The 23,988-nt window shown below is 37.2% G+C and overlaps 1 protein-coding gene and 1 long non-coding RNA gene across 3 annotated transcripts; one reads left to right on the top strand and one right to left on the bottom strand.

Moving 5' to 3' along the window:
- Positions 1-91: 91 nt before the first annotated feature.
- LOC145205958 (DENN domain-containing protein 3-like) lies at positions 92-23,988 on the top strand. Of its 2 annotated transcripts, none has more exons than XM_080078492.1 (32): positions 92-281; positions 668-785; positions 948-1,008; positions 1,326-1,456; positions 1,721-1,845; positions 2,136-2,317; positions 7,161-7,272; positions 7,955-8,086; positions 8,616-8,693; positions 9,608-9,748; positions 11,798-11,967; positions 12,827-12,982; positions 13,267-13,363; positions 13,735-13,859; positions 14,350-14,558; positions 14,900-14,983; positions 15,066-15,339; positions 16,107-16,267; positions 17,273-17,418; positions 17,676-17,827; positions 18,244-18,374; positions 18,808-18,900; positions 19,258-19,344; positions 19,603-19,709; positions 19,863-19,941; positions 20,006-20,121; positions 20,347-20,492; positions 20,899-21,041; positions 21,275-21,405; positions 22,062-22,253; positions 22,806-22,924; positions 23,205-23,988. In XM_080078492.1, the coding sequence occupies exons 1-32, from the start codon at positions 144-146 to the stop codon at positions 23,290-23,292; spliced, it is 4,224 nt and encodes a 1,407-aa protein (XP_079934618.1). In that variant the 5' UTR covers positions 92-143; the 3' UTR covers positions 23,293-23,988. The 2 variants fall into 2 exon arrangements, with proteins under 2 accessions (XP_079934618.1, XP_079934617.1); XM_080078491.1 differs by having other exon boundaries at positions 22,776-22,924.
- LOC145205984 (uncharacterized) lies at positions 23,153-23,969 on the bottom strand. The gene is made up of 2 exons (XR_013853720.1): positions 23,904-23,969; positions 23,153-23,288 (listed from the first exon to the last, which is right to left on the bottom strand). It is a non-coding gene; the product is annotated as an uncharacterized LOC145205984 (long non-coding RNA).

Here is a 23,988-nt window from a genome sequence, read left to right as displayed (position 1 = left end):
TCAGAATAAAACTGCAATTGCCAGAAGAGCTCCATAAAATTTATAGAATATTTTAATTGAACTTGTATTGTTTTTTTCTATTTCTAAGGTTTTGGCAAAAAAGTCTAAACATGGTTGAGTAGTTGTGAAAAAAATTTGGGGCCATGTCGCAAAGGCATCACTCAGGAAGTTTTGGATCCAGTGGGGGTGCAAGCTCACTGGGTCTGCAGGGGCGACTACTTGAAGTTGCTGTGGTTGTAGGAATGGATGATGAAACAGGTTTGGAGCAAAGACAACTTGAAGTAAGAGAAAGCCTCCTTGATTAAAGATTTTCATTTTGCAATTTGCGTTTTGGTAAAGTAAATTATTTTGAGTTCATGGTTTTGGAGTAGTTTCTGTTGTTTAAATGATTTCATGATACCTTATTGAATGCCTTTTATTTCTTGCTATTGTTCTATTGTTTCTGTTGACTTCAGGTGATCATTTGGCTTTGTTTTAAACCTTTTGTTTGCGAAGATTATCTTACCTGTAACCTTTTCTAATATCTATACACTCATTACATTTTATTTTAAACAACTTTACTACTAGATGAAGAGAATTGCTAAATTATATGTTCCTTATATTTCTTGACTGGAAACAGATGGATCAGGCTTAAAAAACTTTACAGTCACTTTGTTTGTGTTTTTAGCACACTGATGTCAGTGGAAATGGTGACAAACTGTTTCAGATGCACTTTAAAGCTCAGTTATTGGACATTATTTCTGGCACTCAAGAGTCAAGTCAAGTGGCTTCCTTGATTCTCCAAGGTTTGGTTATGTTTAGAAAAAATAAAATGAGAAATGCACTTCCTAGTTGAGTCATTGCACACAACGTGTGCTGATCAAGTAGGAACACTTAAATTGATGGTTTCAATGCTGTTTTAAACTGCTGTTTTGTCCGTGTAGTTGGGTAATGTTTTTATTGGCCAGGCACTACAACATCGGACCCACAGGATTGGAGAAAATCTCTGAGACAAATGAAAACTACTAAGTAAGATTCATTAATACAATGGTTATAAACATGATTTATGTTGTCAAGTTTGATTACCATGTTTCAGTGATTAGCAAATCTATTTTTTATGGCATACTTGTTTAAGGGGAAAGTTTGTCTCCAACTACATTACTTCCAGTAACCCAACACAACCAGAAAAGTTGCTTAAAAATATGGTTTAACATTTACAAATATATACCAGAGTTTGATAATTAGAGTCAATGTTGTAAAAAGCCCTTTGCAACTAAAAACTCATATAACTTCTTTATGTCCTCTATACCAAATATGAAAAAAATCACAAGCAAATGTTTTTTTAGACCGAGGAGAGTAGCAAAGGGTGTCCAGCGTTCTCGATCTGTTCGGAAGCTTCGTCAGCGAGCCAATAAAGATGAGGATGTTCCAGTTTCTACTGATTTTCTGGTCAATCTCCCATGCATATGTCTGCCAGGTACACCTTAATATTTACTCTTGCAAGGTGCTAAGCTAATATTTACAAAATTGCTGTGCAAAAAGGTAATTTGCAGGGCGTATATGACTTTTTATACTTTTAAATTGATTTACAATAGATATCCTCAGCATGAAACCAAAACTAAACATACATTTGGAATCTTAGAGTTCATTTCATCATTTGTGGCTTGGTTTGTGCATTTTTTGCTGTTTTTAGGAATTTTGTGAAACAACAAGCACTTTATAGAGGTGTTTTTGTTTAAAGATAATTCCAAAGTCTACAGAGAAGAACATCCATCGAAAATGCACTTTGTTGTTCTTACTGATATCAGTGGATCAAGACATTATGCTGCTGTATTGACAATGTATCAACCTTTTTATGCTGTGCAGGTATACTTATGTACCTAATATTTATGTGCAACAAAAACATTTACAAAACAGCAACCTTTGTTCATTAAAAGTTCAATTCTTATGTTATGAGATAATTAACACCCAAAATTGGTTTAAGCAATTGTAGGTAGCAATGTACATGAGAGAAATACATTTGTGTAATTATGTAACTTTGATCACAAATGGACCACTATTGTTGTAATGTCAACACAATAAAGTGGTGCAATGAGAATGTTCCATTTGGGTGGCTTATAGTGTTTAGAAAGTAACACTATCCTTTCCTGTTCAAGGGCAATTCACCCAAGTCATGGCGATTGACCCGTGGAAGACAATCTGGGTCACTTACCCGCCTTACTGAGAATAGCGAAATGACAGCCAGCGAACTGGAACCCACCAAATGCTTTGTGCCACTGTGCATTTGTTTTGTAAGCAGTCTGCCGTACTTTGACACCCTTAAGAATAGTTTATCATGGTAAGTGACTTTTTAAAGATTTGCTTCAAAGGTGTAAAGAACTGGTTTCTGACACAAATCAATTATGAATTTCAAACACTTTCAATTTGTTTTAAAACTATGGTTCCAAATATTTGTGGAAAACAGCTATGATAAAAATTCTAGTATAATGTTGTACTTAGTTGAGATTGCTACATAACACAGGTCATAAACATTATTGCATTAGTTAAAAAGCTTCATTTGTTTTTTATTTGAAACTTTGATTCAAGTTTGTACAGAATAATTATATAATAAATGGGTACACTTTGTTTTAATTAAAATTGTAAAGGTATGTACATGGTCATTTATTTCCAATAGATTATGAAAGAGATTTTGGCATAACTTAGAGGTGTTTATGTTAAGAATATAAAATTTATAAATTTGTTTGTATTCCAAGTGTACAAAAATTCGGTAGTTGTAACATTTTAAATATTTCCCTACCAAACTTACAAAACAGTGTCTAAATCCTTAAACACCCAACTCCATTACTTCAATACAGTAGTGCAGGGCCCACCCCCTTTTATTACATGGGCGGGGGCAACCTAGGACGGCTATTATGTAAGAACGTGGGCTGAGTAGTTGTCGTCACACAGGTGCTTCTTGATTCGTGTTGTTACGCTCTGTATACGATTCATTATACTGGCCTGGCGCTGACCTAAGTGGCAAAGTTGAAACAGGAAAAGCTGTGACATATTGATTATTGCGGAAGTGCCTTACTACTACTTCCAGGCACGTTAATTATGGGTCCCCTTCCCTGAAGGGGACACATATTGTTTTTGTCTATATTTTTTTTTCTTTTTTCTTTTTTTCTTTTTTCTTTTTTCTTTTTTTCTTTCTAACGCGGATTTGTTCCCATGTTTTGGTCAAGAAAGAATGGTTCAAACTTTTTCAAATTTACACACATTACAAATATTGGTCTAAAGATGGTCCATGTGAATTTTGACCCCGTTTGATCCCTCGGTTCACCCACAGCCCCCCAAAACGTAAAATTTTTAATGCGGATTTGTTCCCACGTTTTGATCAAGAAAGAATGGTTCAAACTTTTTCATATTTACACACATTATAGATATTGGTCTAAAGATGGTCCATGTGAATTTTGACCCCATTTGATCCCTCAGTTCACCCACAGCCCCCCAAAACGTGAATTTTTTAACGCAGATTTGTTCCCACATTTTGGTCAAGAAAGAATGGTTCAAACTTTTTCAAATTTACACTTATTATAGATATTGGTCAAAAGGTGATCCATGTGAATTTTGACCTCGTTTGACCCCTTGGTTTACCCACAGCCCCCCAAAACGTGAAATTTTTAATACGGCTATACTTGGTAAAGCAGATGTTTCTGGAGTTACATACGTTTTGATTGGTACATTGCAGCGTATCTTAAACTATTTTGTAACTTAAAGTTGTATATATCCATTTTCACCCCTTTACCCCCAAATATTTGTTTGTTTATTCACATGTTATTGAGGCCAGAAATACAAGACTTAACCTGCTGAATTTTTTAACAGCTGTGGATAGGGTTCTCCTTGTTGGCTGGTAAAAATTTCAGTGCAATCGGCTCAGTAATAGTAAGTATATGGTTTTACATGCTGTCTTCTGTCATATTTGTGCTCGCTCAGTGCACAGCTGACGCAATGGGAGTGATTAACGATAGTGGCACATGGAAAAAATGCCTCTGCTTCACGCATGAATGCAGTGGTCACTTGACCATTTTCTCATTGGTTGGAATTAAGATGATACGGTGTTAGTGATATTGCGCTGTAAACGTTAACGCTGCGGGGTCACGGCAGGGACAGGCGATGCGTATGACGTCATGACCGTATTTGCTTGTCGCTCAGTGCACAGCTGACGCAATGGGAGTGATTGACCATAGTGGCGCATAGAAAAAAATGCCTCTGCTTCACGCATGAACGCAGTCGTTACGTGACCATTTTCTCAGTCAGATAGAAGTCTTAACTCTCAATGGTGTAATTCACTCGTTTACGATTAAGGTGGGTGAATGCAGTGGGAGTGCTCAGCTTGACGTCCGGACCGACGTTTTATGAGGCAGTCGTGTCGGTGATTAGAAATCAGCTGTTTTTGCGCAGCTGTGCTACGTCGTTTTATTACGTTGTCAAGTACATTTTAAGTTTTGGAAAATTGTGTTTAAAAACTGACCTTGAACGAAAATATCAAGGTCAAAGCATGAGAATAAATTAAAAGTATTTTTCCTGTTTTTTGTCATTATATGACAATAATGATGCAAAAACAATACGGACAAAACTTTTTGGGTTAAGGCTAAAGTTGGTTAAGCTTGTCCTTAAGAATCTAAAAATAACCAGGATGTTTGTTTACCATAAATCCGCACAAATGCGCGTGTGGGGACCCATTCGTTTTTGCTTGCAAAAACAATCATATATGTAGATCAAATGATGTGTATAGTAAATTGGTAAATATCTAAGAGTGATTGTGTCCTATTTTTACTGTTACCAAATCGCATATGCATATGTGTGGGCACCCATTAGATTATGCTTGTAGAAACAATTAGGTTATAAAGTGCCAGGAAAAAGATAGGGACCTAATGAATGGTAGGTGCCAAATATATATCCATTATAAACATAGTAAATGGAATATGTGATATATCATTAAATATGATGTAGTATATATAACCCGGCAATATATAGGAAAACCACTATTCTAGTTTAAAATTGATAGATATACGATTTGATGCACTGATATTGCATTTTTGTCGGAACCAAACCCGTTCATAACGCGCGTTTACAGATCTTCATGATTGCGTTTATGGTTTTCTCAAATTGGTCCGTACCAGCAACCTTTAGGGCTAGGTGTTTCGTAAAACTAGACAAGTTATACGCATTTTGTCATGAATTACAGTTGAGGCAGAAACATTAACACCAGTTTATCAACTTCGGATGATTATGTCAGAAGTGTTCAATCTCACAACAGCATTTCCCCAAGTTGGCCTTGTTGTTTGTTCAAAAAAGACCAAATGTTTCTTAATTAACATTGGCTGTATTTTGTTACTTAAGTAAATAGATTATCCCAGGGTCCCCTGCACAATTGCAAACGCCCCCAGGACTGTACTGGCGCCCACTTAAAGAACCATTGTGTAAGAGCGCGTTTGTTCTATGGACTGAGAAAGATACACAAAATATTACAGTGGTTTCAAATTTGCTGCAACCCCAACGTTCTGATCCTTCTTACAAAAACAATCGACGTACTGCATACTTACTCAATGTTGTTCAATCATTAATCAATGAGATCCATTGGCTTGCTTGTTGTGAACAAGCACATTAAAACGCAGTGTCACGTTTAAAACTACCAAGCGCATTTGGTTGTTCATTACGACCTGCAGGTCATCACAACGGTCTATTTTTAAAGACAGTTTTGCAGGGGAGCATTTGATGAAATGGCCAAAAATCTCCTATCATGTAACGTCTGCCAACAACTACATATGTGTCATAAAACACACAGTTCAGGTCTTTAACCAAGCAATAGTTCGTCTTTTTACGAACTACATACCTGTAAGTTTCAGCTACATTTAAATTAAAATCATAAATAAATTCAAAATTAAATCAATAGTCTATTCCCATGTCCTATTCCCATGTTTTCAAATTTTTCAAAAGAGTTTTATGGTTACAGGCATGGTCACCGGCACGTAGGGGCAAGAGGGGGCACTTGCCCCCCCCCCCCCCTCCCCTGGAATCAAAATTACAATATTTTCTCGAAAAACGTGATGACTGAAAAACGATAGTGCTCTAAGAAAGGAAGTTAGAATAGTCAAAGCAAATGTGTAAACAAGCGGCTTTAACGATGTATGCATTGTTTACGTATCTGGTGTTGTTTCCATAGCCTCGTTTTGCGAGGATTTTTCATCGTTGACGCAAATCTACTGCATATATTTTATGCCATGTGTACATAATTACTTGATATAGTAATCTATCCCTGCAAGTGTGTATTTGTCAAAATTCCCCCCCCCCCCCTGGAAAAATTTCTGCCGGCGCCCATGGCTACAGGGTCAACCAAGCTAACGCAATTATGTGGACGTGTATTTCATCAACACCTAATCAGGCACCAGTACTTTAGCTTCCAAAGTCACGCACACGTCACAAAGGCGTTTGTTTGCATTGCTGATGGCTGTTGTATGACAGGTTTGCGTGGTTTGTTTTGTGTTGTGAGTGTAACATACAAAGATATAGTCTACTGTATGCAAAACTAAACCTAGAGTCTTGGTATCATCACGTTAAACTTCAACGCAATGAAACGGTTTTAAATATGTCCTAAATCTGGTTTGTAATAGCATTAATCATCTGGTTTGTAATAGCATTAATCATCTGGTTTGTAATAGCATTAATCATCTGCTTTGTGCCACAGCTAGTTAATTATTTAATTGACGGCTGCATGCGATAAGTCGAGTGGATGCACTTGTGTTCAATGTCAACCGCTCAGCGAAAAGAAAGTGATAGTGCTTGGCTGCGAGGCATGTTCAGCTCGGACAGTCATTTTTGATCCGTCACGGGTGCTGCGTACAGGAATTTGAAATTTTTTCGCTGCCACAAAACTCCGCCTTGAGCTTGGATTTTTTCAGCACTTTTATGCACAATTGCTTAATGCCAATTATCCCAAATTGGCCTTTATGTTTAGATGCCAAGTCCTAACAAACTGTGTTGTGGCCTAAAACACGGTCTAGCTTGCAACTTCGGTGGAAATGTGTCGTCCAACTTTTAGTAATTTTTGTGCTTTTTAAGTTCGATGGTTTTACCACTTTAGGGCTTTAAGTTGTGATATAATACCATTATTTCTAAACAAACCATTTTTTTCACAGCCTGTTAAAAGACATTAAATCTCTACCAAATCCCGAATCATTTCGAAAAGTTCTCGAGAAATACGTCACAAATCTCTCCGTGGTGTTATGTCCACCCCCAACCTTGCAAGTGGTAAGGATAAATTGTTGTGGGTCTTTGTAATATATTATTAAGTATCCACGTAGCTTTAGTTGGCCTTTATTGTATGACTGACGCTTTTCGAAGGAAAAAGTTGTTTCTGTGGATTATTACCAACATGGGTTGTGTTACATAAAATTTCAAGTATTTTGCGAGAGTTGTTACATTTAAAAAGCACAGCAGGAATTAGAGGAAAACCATGAAACTTTATTAAATCGTGACCGTCGTAGTTTCGATTCCGCTTTAATTCATTCACAAAACCAAACCGAAATTTTTAAAATAGCAACTCAAACCACGCTGATGACTATTACTGTAGTAATCCAAATTTTTGCTGAACGTTGCATAATTGAAATGGGCAAAAGTGAGCCCTCGCGTTTCCAGAAAATCAGTTTTGGTATTTTGTCATTTTTCACACTTATCGCAATAACTCACATATTTTTCACCTACTATAGAAATTGTAAAAAGTAAGATTGCAGAAAAAGGCCTGACAAAAGCTTCACAAGATTTGGCAGAATGTAGCGCAACAGTATAACAAACCTGTAGAAAATAAACACTAAAAGAGGTTCTTTAGCTTGTAATGATGGATTTGATTATTGTATTTCTAAAGTATTTCGGCTAGTCTATTCGTCTATAAATTCTGTTATCTATATGTAACAACGAGCATTTTTTCTATTAGAGCTTTACACTTGGAGGTTGGCCCTTCACCATGTTTCCATCTTGTGAACCTGGTAAACCCAACTTTGTCACTGATCTTGACCTTCGCCTTCCTCTTTTTGTATTCATGCGAAAACCCGCTACTCTTCTGCAGGTGAATTTGAAACAAAACTTTTATTCTTTGGTATTCAAATATGAACTTCTTAAAACCGGTTTTCAAATGTTTTAGATGATTGTACGGTAAATTTCTGGCGAGTATGGATTCTTTAGTCAAATCTATCAGAGTTATAAGCGGGCCCGAACACGGCCCGAACCCTATAAAAACCCAATAGTAAGCCCGACCCGAACCCAGAATCGTTTTTAGGAAACCCGTTTAGGCACGCAAGTTTGATTGACAGGCCTATAATAAAGAAATTGTACACAATGGACAATGGTCTTACAAGACGTTTTGGATTGGGCATCTGGTCATATCCAGCAAATAGCTACTTAGGTAGGTAATTTATAAAATTACTGACACAGAATGTAAATTCAGGCCCGAATCCCGTTTGTTAAAAAACAAAGCCCAAACCCGACCCGAAAAGACCGGTCCCTCTTACTACTCTGAAATCTATAAATTAGTTGTATTGTTTGTAATTGTTTCTATTTAATTGCTTTGTTCAAAACAAATCTATTTTGTTATTTAGGTGTTGGCCTGTATACTTCTCGAGCAAAGACTCGTATTTATATCGGAAAATTATTCTCTGATAACACTTGTTATGGAGGTAAGTTGTGTTTTGTGATTTCAAAAGCTGAAACGAAATACACTTCGGCTTGTTTTGTTTGCCCATCATCAGGTATACCTGAAACGAATAACTCAGTTGTTTTAATGTATTTTTTCGGTCCAGCAACTAGAGTACTAGACAATAAAATGTTATGCGTTTTATTTTTGTAAATAAACTGACAATAAACGGGATTTAATTTGCAACAGTATTTTTCCTCAGACGCGTGTCTGGGTTACCTGAATGTTAACGAGCAATTTTACTGCTGTGTAACCTTATCGCGCATTTTAGCAAACAATGCAAGCGCATTACAAACGGATCTGTCGGACAATGGTCAAAATAGTTGTCATCTTTGCTCAGAATTCATGTTTTTCTTATACTTTCATTTTCTCATACGCCTTGTTATTTTAAAAGAACATATGGTCTAGTTCTACAGGTTTAAAAGCATTTTAAAAATCTTTCAGCTTGCGGTCAAATGATTTAAGCTAAGCGCTAAATTTGTGTAGACGCTATCTAGGGACCTAAAATAATGATGCCATGTCGCAAACAAAATATTCTGCAGTAATCGTAACACCTTTCAATAAAATATAAGTTTCATTAATTTGATGTAGGAATTGTCCCAAATTCTGAAAACCACTTCCATTGGTACAGACAATGATGTAACAAAAGATTAAAATTACCATAAAAATATTTAAAAGCATTGCAGTATTGAAGAACGTTAAAAAAATAATTAAACGCTTATTACCTAAAAACAATTACAACATTTTAAAGCTTTTTTGGTGAAGGTAATCTTCTGAAAAATCTTGCATAACCCTCCAACATTGCGAATCACCATTCAACAAAGTGGTTTTAAATTGCGCCACAATTTTGCAAATCGTTTTTACGACCTCCCACACAAACTGTACCTCTTTACACAGGCCCTGCTCTGTTACATACGACCTTTTACGTGGCCCCACCAATACGTCCCTCTTCTATTCTCCGAAATTATCGACTTTGTTGCCTGTCCAGGGATTTTCCTCATGGGTTGTCACGGCATGCACAAGGAGCAAATTGAACAGGTAAGGCTTCGTTAGTTAATTTTTTCATTTTTTTACAATTGTCCTTTTGACCGCCAATGTTGGCACGCGACGTGATTTTTCAAGGCACGCCAAACTAATTCATGCTTACGTACTTTCTGATAGAATTTAACTAATACAACGCAGGTTTTTTACATAATGCTAGGAATAAAATCCGTCTTTGGCGGAATGAGAGAACGAACTTAGTGCAACTTATTGTTTTCTTGTAAATCTAACAAATCACAAACAATTTCATGTTAAGAACGCAGACCAAAAAGAGGCATTGGTAAAAAAACGCTTCACCATACATGACAGTCAAGGCGGTGGCTGTTAACATTTTAAGCTCTTGAACCCCACAAACCTTTGTCCGATTACTTGCTACTGTCCAAAAAAGCTAAAAGGCGTAAATCAAAATGCAGTAATTATGGGTCCCCTTCCCTGAAGGAAAAAAAATCACACATATTGATTTTACTCGAATTGTTTTGTTTTTTTTCTTGTTTTTTCTTCCTTTTTCCCCCCCAAAGCTTGTCCGACTCGTTTTTCCATCAAATGTTTGATGGATTTGGCTGAAATTTACACAGATGGTAGATATAGTTATGTAGATGTGCATCCCACTTTGTTTTTGTTGATAACCCCAGTATTTACCCCGCTAGCCCCCTAAAATGGGCATTTTTTACCCGAAGTTTGTCCGACTCGTTTTTCCATCAAATGTTTGATGGATGTGGCTGAAATTTACACAGATGGTAGATATAGTTATGTAGATGTGCATCCCACTTTGTTTTTGTTGATAACCCCAGTATTTACCCCGCTAGCCCCCTAAAATGGGTATTTTTACCCAAAGTTTGTCCGACTCGTTTTTCCATCAAATGTTTGATGGATTTGGCTGAAATTTACACAGATGGTAGATATATTCATGTAGATGTGCATCCCACTTTGTTTTTGTTGATAACCCCAGTATTTACCCCGCTAGCCCCCTCAAATGGGTGAGTTTTTAAACAGTGTCAGAATTGGCTAAAATTTGGATTTCTTGAAAAGTATGCCATTTATAGGTGTCGATTGTTGTGTTCAACCCTGTAGTCCTAACATTTACCCCACAAGCCCCTAAAGTGTAAAACGTATTTGTATGTTACTGGGCACCACAAACGAAAGATTTCTTTGGTGCAATAGTGTTACAAGGGCAACCAGTTGTATGTTGCTCGTTGGTGGGTTGCTTGGTGGTCGTTTTTGCGCCATGGCAGTTAGGGGCTTGTTAACAGCCCTATGACGTCAGAAACATTAACGGTTGTTGCTCAAAACACCACTAGTGGTCGAAATTTTAAACATTGGCGGATTGGGCTGAAATTTTGCGGTACTATTGATTGAGTCATTGTGGTTTTTATATATTTTTTAATTTGTGTGTCGTTCCCAATTAGTTACCCTACTAGCCCCCTAAAATGGGTCAGTTTTTTAAAACGTTAAATAGGACATACTTCAAACAATATCTGGGGTGAATCTAATTTTATAGTTTGTATTCTACATAGCATTATTATTTAAGCCCAGTGCCGATCACTGTGTTTTACCTTACAACACCCGACTTTCTCATGGTTATCTCTTGAATTGCATTATTTTCAACTTTGCATGTGTGGGGACCCATGAGTTTTTGCCTGCAGAAACGACTAAAGTTATAAAAGACGGTGACTAATATGGGACCCAATACAAAATAAGCATAGGAAATATATTTATGTTTTAAAATAGGTTATAGTGTATATGCAAGGGCAATATGTGCTAAGCCACCCTTCTAGTTACAGAAAATATTTACTAAGTAAAATTAATAGCTTTTTTACATAGTTAGTGGCGTTTTAAATGTTTTGATGAATGTTCCAAATGATATTAGGACTGTACTTCATCAACAAGGCAAAATTGTCATTGTTTTGACATTGTATCTCTAACCCTTGCTTTGGTACTTATTACCATTCTACACCCTATTTATAACCGTTTAGCTGTAAACTAAAAACTTCAACAATTTACCCTAATAAGGAGTGAATCTGACGGATAATTTAAATATTTTTGTAGGTTGAGAACGACCAAATTGTGGTGGATCTTGACACAGGCAAGGCTTATATGTGTGCTTCTTATGATTGGATAAAAACTGGAAAGGCCAACAGCAAGGATAATATTAAGAGCATCGATGAAAAACTGGACTGTTATTTTCCTAACTTTATTGTCGACAAAGTGCTTCACAGGTAGGTCTTGTTTTGCTGTGTTGAGCCCTACATTGTACCCATATATTTTATCCGGTTCTATTTATAACCAGTTTATGAAGGTCATAAACATTGGTTAGGTTTCTCTTGTTTTGTAATCTACATGTTTTGAAAGGCGGAGATATTGATTTAAATAGATTTTCAGCTGCCGAAATGGTTTACATTCAGACGGTACAAAAAAATATTTTGGCACTTTAAAAAAAAATGTGGGTGTAACATTAACACCAAACGCCCAATAAATGACATTTTGCTAAAGCAGTCAACAAAACCATGTAAACACAACATGGAAGAGTCAGAAGGAAACTCCGTAAATGGTTATGCAGATAACATAAACTAACAGTGGACCAGACGGTTTCGATAAATCACAATTCCAAATCTTTGCATACAACTACAATTTACGAGGTTTTTCTCAAAAATCAATAAACTTGGGATTCACTGTAAATCATTTACAACACCTATGCAATAAAACGAAATGTAAGATTACCCAGTATTCGATTAACTAGGATGATTAGTAATATTTCTTGAGAGACAGCTGACCATAAGCTCCTACAATACTTCAGTTCAGGTAATGTGCTTGGGTTTGCACCAACAAGAACAAAATAGAAACACCATACACAGCACAGGCATAAAAAGTGATTTAATCAAAAACATACTGTCAGGGAGCTTGTATTGGGAATATTAGGAAATACATCTCAGTGCAGACGCTTCAACAATTGCTGTCATCACAATCAGTGCATGCAACTTATTACATCGATCTATTCCTTATACAAGTTGTGTTTTGATTAACCCCAACATATAGCAACTTATATTGAAACTTCGAGCCTTTCGTATTGTAATCAAGGCTATCAGAACTTCAAATCCACAACACAGTACACGAGTTGGCTTCACCCACTCCCGTCACCATCGAGGAGGTTCATACACTCGAGGCTCGCAGGAAATCAATCAACAACCAAAAAATCCAACAGATTTTTATGGAGATGATGATCGATTTATTCGGGTGAGTTACGACCGACTATAACCTCCTGATTCAGACTAATCGATACGTTACACTCGGCCTACACTCATTTTATGCTGGCACCGTGGCCTTGAAAATCTTACCTTACTCACAAATAATTGATTTAAAATTTGCTGTAATAAATTGATTAAAAAATATGTTTGCCTGTTTATGGTGTAGGGGCAATGTTTTCGACAAAAATAGCTAACTTTGGCGTTAAACTAAATAAAAAAGTCACACGTTTGTATTTCAGTCTAATTTCACTTGACGAAAACGTTTGTTTTCAGTGACTCTGTTTATTTTCTTGACCATGAAATCAACCAGTTCCGAACTGACGAATTCATGGAAACCGTCAATTCATCCGATTTACCGTTCTACCTCAAGGTATGCCGTCACTTATCTGCCCAGGACACAACACAGACATTGGTGGTTTTTAACACCCACTAAATCTATACAATTTTCTCTGTTAGCTGGTTAACTTAAAATAAAGTCATAAAACTTGTCAAGTTGCCGTTTAAAGCATTTTTATCAACTCAACTTGAAATGAATCAATAAAAAAAATCTCTTCAGTTTACCCAAAACCTCAATTCCAACACTACTTGAACCACAATGCGGCTAAATAGCAGTGATTTGAGCAAAACCCCAATTTGAAATGGTTTAAGTGGTGAATGTTGCAACACTAACTTTGAAAGCAAGCGGCCACACCCAACAATAAATTTCTCAAATGAACGTAGTCAATCTGAGCATTTTTAAAGGTGTGCAAGACCTACATGTTCAAGCGATTCGTGCAAGACCGACTACGACGAACCGAAGACACATTCAGTCGAATTGCTGAGGAAAGAAGAAAGAGGACAGGGGCCAAAGCTATCATGGCACGCCGGTAAGTTTATTTTTTTCCAAACTTAAAACGTAAACAAATCATGTTCCGTGTATTAAAGTTCACTTTCACTTTTTAATGCGAAATTTCGCAACATTAATCTTTAAAAATGTTGAATATCCAGTAAAGAATAAATTCCTCTCCAAAAATTTTTTGGCATTTAATATTTGCTATAAAGTATATTAACTGTTGCTCTCATACAAAATGTATAGGTAGAAATGTGTATTACATATTGATAAAGGCACCCGTAATGCAACGTCAGTGCATCAAATACAAAAACCTAAAAAGTATAACGCCATGTTGTCACAAATCATATGCTATTAAACGGAATATGCAATTATCCGTGTTCGTCTGTATAATATTCACACAGATAACTGTTTGATTCCAAAGCGAAGATCTTTTTTCGGGACTGTCCAACATTTTTGGGATCAATTTTCACCCCTTAAACTTTGAAACCGTGGTATATTTTATTATTATGATCCCCTTAATGTAGAACGTTTGGAAAAATTCGTTCAGTGGGCGAGGTAACATATCCATCCCCTCTCCGTCGATCAACTGCTCGGCGTCCTCACTCTACGGGATATGGGGATCACAGATCGACTGTAAAAATGAACTCAACTATAAAAACAAACGGATCCAACCATCTGGCCCCACCCATTTCACACCCCTTTGCTCTACGCAAGGTCTCCGACAATGACCAAGGTAAACGGATTTTTTTACGTTTTTTTTTTGTTTTTTTGCCGTATCAAATACGATTTGTAGGACATTGGAGCACAAGACCATTGTAGTACACGTAGCATATTAGGAGGTTCAAAGTTTTATTGGACCATGTAGAATATTTAATAAATACAAAATAGATACCTTTTAAAATAGGCGAGGCTAAAGGCCTCATAGGCTATTTAAAGATGACTGTTTCAAAGTTGTGTAGACTGCGGTATTTACACATAAAAAAACTACTATTTGAAAGATAAAGCAGCTTAGATTTACTTTTTGCACGTAAATCTGTGAGGAAAGTTTTTGTTTATTATAATTTTGTTCTGCAGGCGACCTTTTCGATAGTTTGAAGGAAGATATCCACAAAATCAACTTGCCTACATTTCCAGTCCAAGGGACCAATTTTAACGCAGGTAATATAAAATACATTTTTAACGAAACTAAGTTCGAGATGATCCAGTTTTAACCAGATTTTGATTTTCCCGACATTTTTAGGTCATTTCTATCGTCGATGCGCTGAGATTGTTGGTGACGTCATGGGCAAGCTGCGCGTAGCCAATGGTAACCAGCAGCAGCAGCAGCAGCAGCAGCAGCAGCAGCAGCAGCAGCAGCAGCCGAACGGACACGACCCTGAAATAAACGTGTCCACAAGTAGAGCGGCCTGTCTCATTGTGCGCGGCCTTTACCTAGTGGCAATAGGAGATCACCTAAAGGGACTTGAAGACTTGCACGCCACTGCCCAAGAGGACTACAGGATGTTTCCAGAAAAGTAAGCAGTTGTTTGCCCATTTTGTTGCTTAATTTTGCATAAACCCATACAACGTCAGGGAAGATATGTGTTGTGAAAACGTTTTTCTTAGTTCCATTCGAAGAAAGTTAAAGAATAGAATAAAATTAGCATATAAGTTTAGATTAAATTATCCTGTCTTCTAATAAAACTAAGAGCTCCTAAAGATAATATTAGCCATTACACGAACTTGATTGTTACTACACTAAATCAACCGACCTCTTATTCTTTGTCCATAAATTTGCATTTCCTCTAGTATTAGTCCAACCACATCCTGTTCAAATTTCCCACCTATATTCTGACTCTAAATTACATTGTTGATTGACCTTAGTTTCTGAATGGACCAAATCTGGGAATTATATTTATTACGTCACATATGTGTATGATGTCTATCATTTAAGTTAATAATCATAGCACACCAGGCCTATTAAAGGCGTCGTACCGAATTAGACGATCAACAAGCATTCCCATATGGCAAGACACAGGCTAAAAAGTTGTAGCCTACGGAAGGATTCGAACCCACGACTGAAGCCTTTCAGGGATTCGCGCTCTGCCAGTTAAGCTACACAAACTGCGAGCCTAAATATTCCATCAAACAGAGCATTTTGATAGAACTCTTTTGTTGTAAAATTCAAAATTTTTCAAACCACTAAAAATCCATCATCTTATACCTTATACGCTACTATTGACTTCCTTACACTTTGTCACGTGAGCAGACCAGCCAATCACAACACTGATTTTTTTCGCAGGACAATCAAGACAATAGTGGCGTCTCTGTCGCAACGAGATCTGCAGACGTTTCGCAATCAAGCTTACTACAAGGGCGATGACTTCTATAAAACAAACGAACAGAAAACAAGAAACGAGTCGTTCTATTATGGCGACGACGAACTTCCCTACAACCCGCTAGGTACATTCTCGTTTTTAAAAACTAAATTGCGTAATTTTTTAAAGTCGAAATTGCTGCTCTTCATAAGACTTACTATATACTACAGGGGTATGCAACCTTTACTGCATGCTGATGGACAAAATACATTGAACATGATTAGATCGTGGTCTGCACATGTATTTAACATAACTTGACTTTACACATTATAATAATTATCAGCAACCAGTTATATGTGCGAGTGGTTTTACCCGCATTTTTAGGTAGCGGAAAAAAAGACGCATAGATCTGCTTCACCCCAAAAAATAATGGGTTTGCTCACTTGCGCTGTACTGAAATAGTTCGGAGGGTCGCACTTAATTTAACACCCAGGCAGCTTTAGGTGCCGCACAACCTCTATGTCAGGGGTCTCAAACTCAAACAAGTTTGAGGGCCAAAAACAAACTTTTGAGTAAGTCGAGGGCCGCACCATCGAAACATTTGTTACAGTGTAACAGGACATTAAACGTATTGCATGATTAAAAAGTAAAATGTTCATTAATGTATTAACTACATTAAAAAAAACAATATTGTAATATGTAACAGACATATATATAATGATGAAAGAGGCAACTGTGCTTTATTGCTTTGTGTGGAAACAATGGCATACAATGACGCAACAATGTGAAAAATATTACGCAACAATCGCAATTGCTGATTCTAAAGATTTCTATCATCCAATTAAAACGTTGCATATACCACTAATAGAGAATGATTGTATCATGTAAATGTAAACTCACTGGTCTGACACGGTATTCCGCCTCAGTAAAACAACTTCTAAAAGTTACTTCGCGGGCCGCACAAAAACCCTGGGAGGGCCGCATGCGGCCCGCGGCCCGCGGGCTGCGTGTTTGAGACCACTGCTCTATGTTGTAATTGGCCGAATTTAGCCTCAGGTCGCAGGTTACACACCCCTATACTTTAATGCATCATAGAAAACTTTGGATAAGAAAATCACCTGAATTTCGACCCTATATTTTCGACTTGTAGACAAACACATGTTGGCCGGCATACTGGAGAAAAGTGACGTTACGAGCGATGGTGACGTCATCGACCGCGTATTCGGCGCTTTGTCGGCTTCTACGCAGGAGATTGACCCGGAAATATTCGCATCATTTTATCACACGTGGAAACAGGTGATTGACCAAAAATTGTTTTAACCAAAATTTGCTAATTTAACAATGCCACAAACCTTACAGTTGCTGGTTGCCTTTATAGCAATTGTTTTAGTGCGGATTTTCATTCGTTTCGTGGTTAAAAATAAAATCTGAATTGCTTGTGTTTTACTTTGTTTGTTATTAACGTAAAATTGCTTTAATTTATATGAAATAAGGATCACTCAATTCTAAATATCGTTTTACAGTTTATGTTTACCAAGCTGCTTCATTCACAGACTCGTCACGAATGTGAAGTAGCTTTGCGGAGTCTCCTTTCAGCCGGTAATACGAACCTCGGTGTGTTACAAGACTCGGAACGACTCCTCAAAGTTTCATCGGTGGTTTCGTCAAACAAGGGCACAGGCCGACTTATTCTGACCACAAGAAAGTGAGTGAAAGTTTATTTGTGTACTAGATTTTTTATGGTATTTTCCAAAAGTAAAATGTATGAGAATGCCGAATAGCAGGTACCATAACTGTGATGACGTCACTTATTACGTAACCAGTTCATGTTGAGTAACAAGTGTATAGTTATGACATCATAGAAGGATTTTTGTGGTGTTTCCATAGATTTTTTCAAACGCAAGTCATTGACTGGCTTATATATATATATATGATGTCAATGTTGTTTTACAGCCTAACCAAGGCTACGGCAAAAGTTCTTGCCAAAAACTCTATGGCGACATCGACTGGCTTTAAACCTGTAAATGTTGATGCTTACTCAGCAAAACATAAAACCCAAACATGTTCCTGAAGGGATTACTCAGCATTTTATAGTTTGCACTGTACATGTTTATTTGTCAGGTTGCTGTTTATGACCGAATCATACCAGGAATGCAAGCACATCATCCGTCTCAACCAGGTTCGCGATATTAAGCTAAGTAAGCTGAAAGCAATATTCCACAGCACAACAGCTCTTTCCGTCAAATGTGAAGGTCAGTGGTTTCTTACAAGGAGTTTTTGTGCAATTTGCTGTCAATAAAAGCTGTCGCCAGTTTTGCATCTGTTTACTGCAAATTCTTTTAACCCTGTTTTATACATTAACAACCCAGTATTACGCTGTTATAATATCACGGGTGATTATCTGTGGGTATTTCCGTGACAATTATTTCCATTGCCCGAAGTTTCGACTGCCGAAAATTTTTATGTTTGGAAACCAACCTCTTAAATCAAACTTGGGAAATATAAAATATATTAGACCATAAAGCCACATGGTTACATAGGGGTAGGGATCATGATCCTTTTGAAATTAAGATTACCAGCAGTTATGTAGCAGCAACACGATATTTTGTTGTGGAAAAGTTTTTTTTTTTTTGCTGAAATATGTTTTTGTTGAAAGTTACTACAATAAACTTTTTTATTTTTCAGACGAAATTCCGTTCAAAGTCGGTCTGAAGTCTGAGTGTGAATTGTGGAGAAATCTTATCAATGAGATGAAAACGGGTCGGATATTATCCAGAGGTAAAAACCTAGTCAATTTGAGAAGCAATGAAGTAGTAACCTCTGACAGGCCGATGATCATTGACCATTGCTGTTTTTTGTTTTCAGTACTGTATAATGCTAAATATAGAAACGCGTTTTCTGTTGTTTGAATAAGGAAGCACGATTCCAATTTGAGGCGAAATTTATGTGTTTTTTAGGTTTTATGCTATTTTTTGGGGGGGGGAAGAGGGGGAGGGACATGTTTTCATATTCAGCAAAGTTAACGTAGGTTCCATCTTCCAAGAGACACTTAACTTACTATGTACCGCCCAACATTCAATGTTTTGGCATTGTTTGTTCCCAAATGGTGCTTCAGTCTAACTCTGTACTTTTCAGACTGGAAGGACCACGCGATGACCTTAGGAGCGGCGGCACAAAATGTAGGAATCGCGGACGCTGTTTATCAGTCTGCGCAAGACGAAGGTAAAAAGTAGTGGTTTTACCAATTTTTTACTGTTTGTGTTATGTGGGTTTACCTTGTGGGTTCGAATCTCAATGTAATGTTTCTGACGTGTTTTTACTTAGCGCGCATTTTTTTCTATGAATTCATAATGTACCTTTATTTACGTTTGTGTAAGAAAAAGGGCCATTGCAAAACCAATAAAAAAGTTTTGAAATGTGCAGTCATTAAAATGAACCAGTCTCTCGGATAAAAATTAGTAACGACCTGATCTGTTTCAGGGTTTATGACAGAGGAGGTAGCACTGGAATGGGTGACCAAACTTTGTAACTTCACAAAACTTCATCAATCCGGACAACTTAGAGCTGTTCCACTTGAAACCGACGAGGTAGGCGCGATTCAAGAACACCAAAAGTTTTAGATTTATATAGTGATGTTTTTTTTTCTTTTTTCTAGCATATACAGACACATGATTTAACTTTACTAACGCATCTAATGTTAATTAGTCATACATTTTGTTCACACGTTTTTCTTCCACTAGATGCTGCTCCTGCGCATCGACACGTCACCAAAAGAGTCAAAGAAAACCAGCATCACCAATATCATATACTCGTCTGCAGGTAAAATGCAAATTCTAAAATTCCCACGCTTTTAAAACGACCCATTCACAAAACATTGTTTCAGGAATCGATGAGATCCCGCGTGTTTGGGTGGCGCTCGCATCAAACAAGATACGACTCATTGACACCACCCAGTGGACACTCGACTCGCGTCCAATCAAGGACTGCAACTCCAAGCTGGTAAGAAACTGTTGCTCATTACATACAAATGCTTTAAAGCCCCCATAAGTCGGCCACGTGCTTAGCATCCCTCTCTTGGTTTAAGAAAGCCCAGTTAAACGACAATTTACCTACCACCTTTTAAATTCTCATCACTGGCGTAGTTTAATGATAAACAGTTAAAAACCAGAAACCAACCAAAATTTAAGCTTTCCCCATCATAATTATAAATTTTTGTTTATGCAGAGTTCAATGTGCGTCGTGCAGCGCAATGAATTGTGGGTAGGTGCGGCTGACAAGAGCATTTACGTCATCAGAACTGACACCATGAAGAAATCCAGGGTTCTGCACGAACATTCGGCACCTGTTGTTTCCATATTCAAATGCGGAAAGTAAGTGTTACACTCTTTTAATATCGAGACACTTAGATTTTAGCCACAAGTCAATTCCCGTTCATTCGATAAAAAACAGTTCTTCCTTCATTGCGTTTGAAATTAGGCTGTTTATAAATTTCGTATTCAAATAGAATAACAAGCAACAGTTTTTTTTGTAAGCCCTCTATTTAAATAGAAAGACAAATTAGTTTCTCTTCATTGCGCTTTAAACGATGATTTTGTAAATTCCCTATTCAAATAGAAAAACAAACAAACATTTTTTTTTCATTGTATGGTATTGCATCCATTTCTTAACTCTAGAAGAATAAATTGGTTTGTTCTAATTACATTTTCAACTGTGTTTTGTGTAAAGTTCTTATTCAAATAGAATTATAAACAACAGATTAAAAGAATTCATTTTCAGGCAGGTCGTGAGCGCCTCTAGTGACGGCGAGGTGATCGTATGGAACCAGGAATTGACAAAGTCAAGCAAAACCTTCCATGTTGCACAACCACCATACTCCCTTATATCCGCCGACTGCGTGGGCGAGTCCACAATATGTTGCTGTAAGTTAACAAACTGACAAAAATAAATTTAAAGCCTAATTTCTTCAACAGACTAACCCTGCTAACTTAATATTTCCCCCGAAACATTTTGGGGGAGTGGGTAACCCTCTCTTTTGGGTAAATTTACCCCTGATAAAGATCCTTTGTTTTGATAAGGCAAACAACAAACCAACTAATGGTCGCCGATGAAACACGCTTAACAAATGATTGATTTGTATATTTATTTGTTTTAGGTACGAAAGCTTCGATAGGTCTGTACGCTTTGGACGGAGAGATGAGACAACGATTAACGCTTAGTGAATTCTTTTCATCTCCGTTTCTTGAATCCCAAATAACGTGTTGCTCATGCACAGAGCAAAACGAGGTAAGGAAAACTGCCACTTATTCATATGACAACAAAACACTAACCTTTAGTCTAATGTGATTAGCTCATATATTGGTATAACATATCACTGATGAACAATTGCACGAGCATTTGCTCAAATCCTGTACTTAAACTAGAATCTCCCAGTTTGTTGGACGAAGACTATAATGAACCTTATGTCTATTGACTTTAGTTTTTGAAAAACATTAAGTCACTATATATTTCTCCTTTATTCTATCGTCAGCAGCTTATTTTTTTAAAGACACTGAAGATTCTATAGGGAACATTAAAAAGCCTTGACATCGAACCGATTTGGAAGTAGTGCTATATACAAACCAGAGTCGTAACCGGGCCTGAAATTGGGTCCCGAAAGTGTGCCTTAAAGCCCGAAACGTTTTCGGAAAGCATTGAAGCCTCAGGAAAGACCAAGACAACAAACGCAATAGACAATTGGTCTTTAACAAGGCGTTTTGGTGCTGTTTGACATTAAGTCAGGTCCCACAACTGGCTACTTACCTCGTTAAAAATACTGACACAGAGTGTAAAGTCAGGCCCGAATCAAGCCCGTTTTTTAAGAAACCTAAGCCCGATCCCGGCCCGATTTACAACTCTGACACAATATAAACGCTCATTCAGCTCAATCACTTGAACTTTAGATATGGGTGGGCGACACGCGTGGATGTCTGTACGTTTGGCATCGAAGAAGTTTCCATGACGGCACGCTGACGTCCGACACCAATCTTCACACTCATGATCGTTTCAATCGACTCATACCAAAGTGCAATGGAATTTTGTTTGGCATCGATTCCGACATTGCTATCACTTGTATCATGGAATCTGGAACCAATGTAAGTGGACAATCGACAGTATTATATGCAGGAGTCGAACCGGAACTAAACCAGAGAAACTTTTTAGAACGGTCAGAACTGAACCCGGTGTTTGGCGTTGAACCGAAACTGGTAAAATTGCAGCCTAAATAACTTTTTGTGATCTCCACCACCAAAAGTATTGATTTCAAACAAGATAGCAGCTACAAGGCGTGTTAAAAACGACGAATTAATTCAACATCTATTGTGTTGCACAGTGCACAGTCAAAATTCTTTTGTAGTTTGAGGAGGCCGTGTAGCCTTCATAAAAGGAAGTACAAAAAATAAATAAAACGGAATTGAACAAGTTCGGATAGTTTGCAACGAAACCGAAACATAATTTGTTGTACAAACGTAGGCTAAACCGAACCCCCAAAAGTAATATATAGTGAACCCAGACCGAACCCATATAACAATCGGTTCGTCTCCCTTATGTGTTTATGGAGACACAAAGTCTGCATATAGCCTACTTAAGAGTCGAACTTAATTAAACCCATTTCTCAGGGAAAAGATAAAACGATTTCTGCCACGCAGGTTTGGGTTGGGAATTCAATCGGTGACATCACCATTCTCAACAGCGACACCTTGTGTCAAGACCGCGTGCTCAAGGCACATGACGCAAGCGTGACGTCATTGTGCCACGTTGAAAACAGGTAAGATTTAAGAGTGACTATATGCAGATTAAATAATTCAAACAAAACTTGATTAAACTTAAGTCATGTTTGCTTACAGATGCACTATAGATAATATTAGATGACTAACTTTTGACGCTTTTTTAACCTATTTGTTTTGCCACATCCCCATATTTTAAATCAGTTGACAGAGCAACAGTTAACACAGGTACAAATTTCGAAAGATAGATCGTAATCAGCAGTCAGAAGTTTACTTCGTCGTTTATTAATTTCTAATTGGACCATGATTTTAAATTATTAGATACGTCATCAGCGGTTCGTCGTCCAAAGATGGCAAAATAGCAGTATGGAGGGCGTTTGTCACCAAACCGAAGGAGGAAATGAACTGAAATTCAAAAACAGCACAGGTCGTTAACAGATCTTTAATACTATTTCAAATTGTTTTGCAAAGCGTCTGTCGAAGTTTCAGTTTTGCGTGCTACGATTTCTTAACTCGTTGACAACTTGTGTGCATTTGAACTATTTCAATTCCTTACGTGCTTGATTTGAAGTGTGCCTTTTTCGTGATTTTCTATACGCTAACATGTTCTATTTGCTTGTTTGTGAACTATTTTGGTGCTCGTTGCGTAATTCAAGTGTTTTATGCTTACTGAAAGTGACAGACAAATGTTTGCTTTTTCAAGTCACAATTTTTTATGGAGCTGTAATTTTGGAACTCGTTTTTACATCACTAAAATTAGCCAACTGTTTGAAATTTTTTAGTTTTTATCCAACTGCACTTTATTCTTGCACTAACTGTTTAATATTAAAGGCATTATGCATAGCTTAAGGGACATATTTTATCAACCGTATTAGCACTTTATGTTCATGAACAGTTTTCTGTAATGATAAAGTCAATTGTTGCAATTTGCTATCCTATGTAGCCCATGTCGAACTATACAAATTTCTTGCAGTTTTATTTTTGCAAGCGAATTCGCTGGGAAAACTTTTTGTATTTTACCTTTTGCGCCGTGTGTGTAGTAACTGTTTGTTGTGCTATGTAGAGGCCCCACCCCGCCTCAACAAGTGACGACCGACCACTCACA

Source organism: Phallusia mammillata, chromosome 1 (genome assembly GCF_965637545.1).
Source record: "Phallusia mammillata chromosome 1, kaPhaMamm4.hap1.1, whole genome shotgun sequence".
NCBI classification, from domain to species: Eukaryota; Metazoa; Chordata; class Ascidiacea; order Phlebobranchia; family Ascidiidae; genus Phallusia; species Phallusia mammillata.
This window is presented reverse-complemented; position numbering and strand designations above follow the sequence as displayed.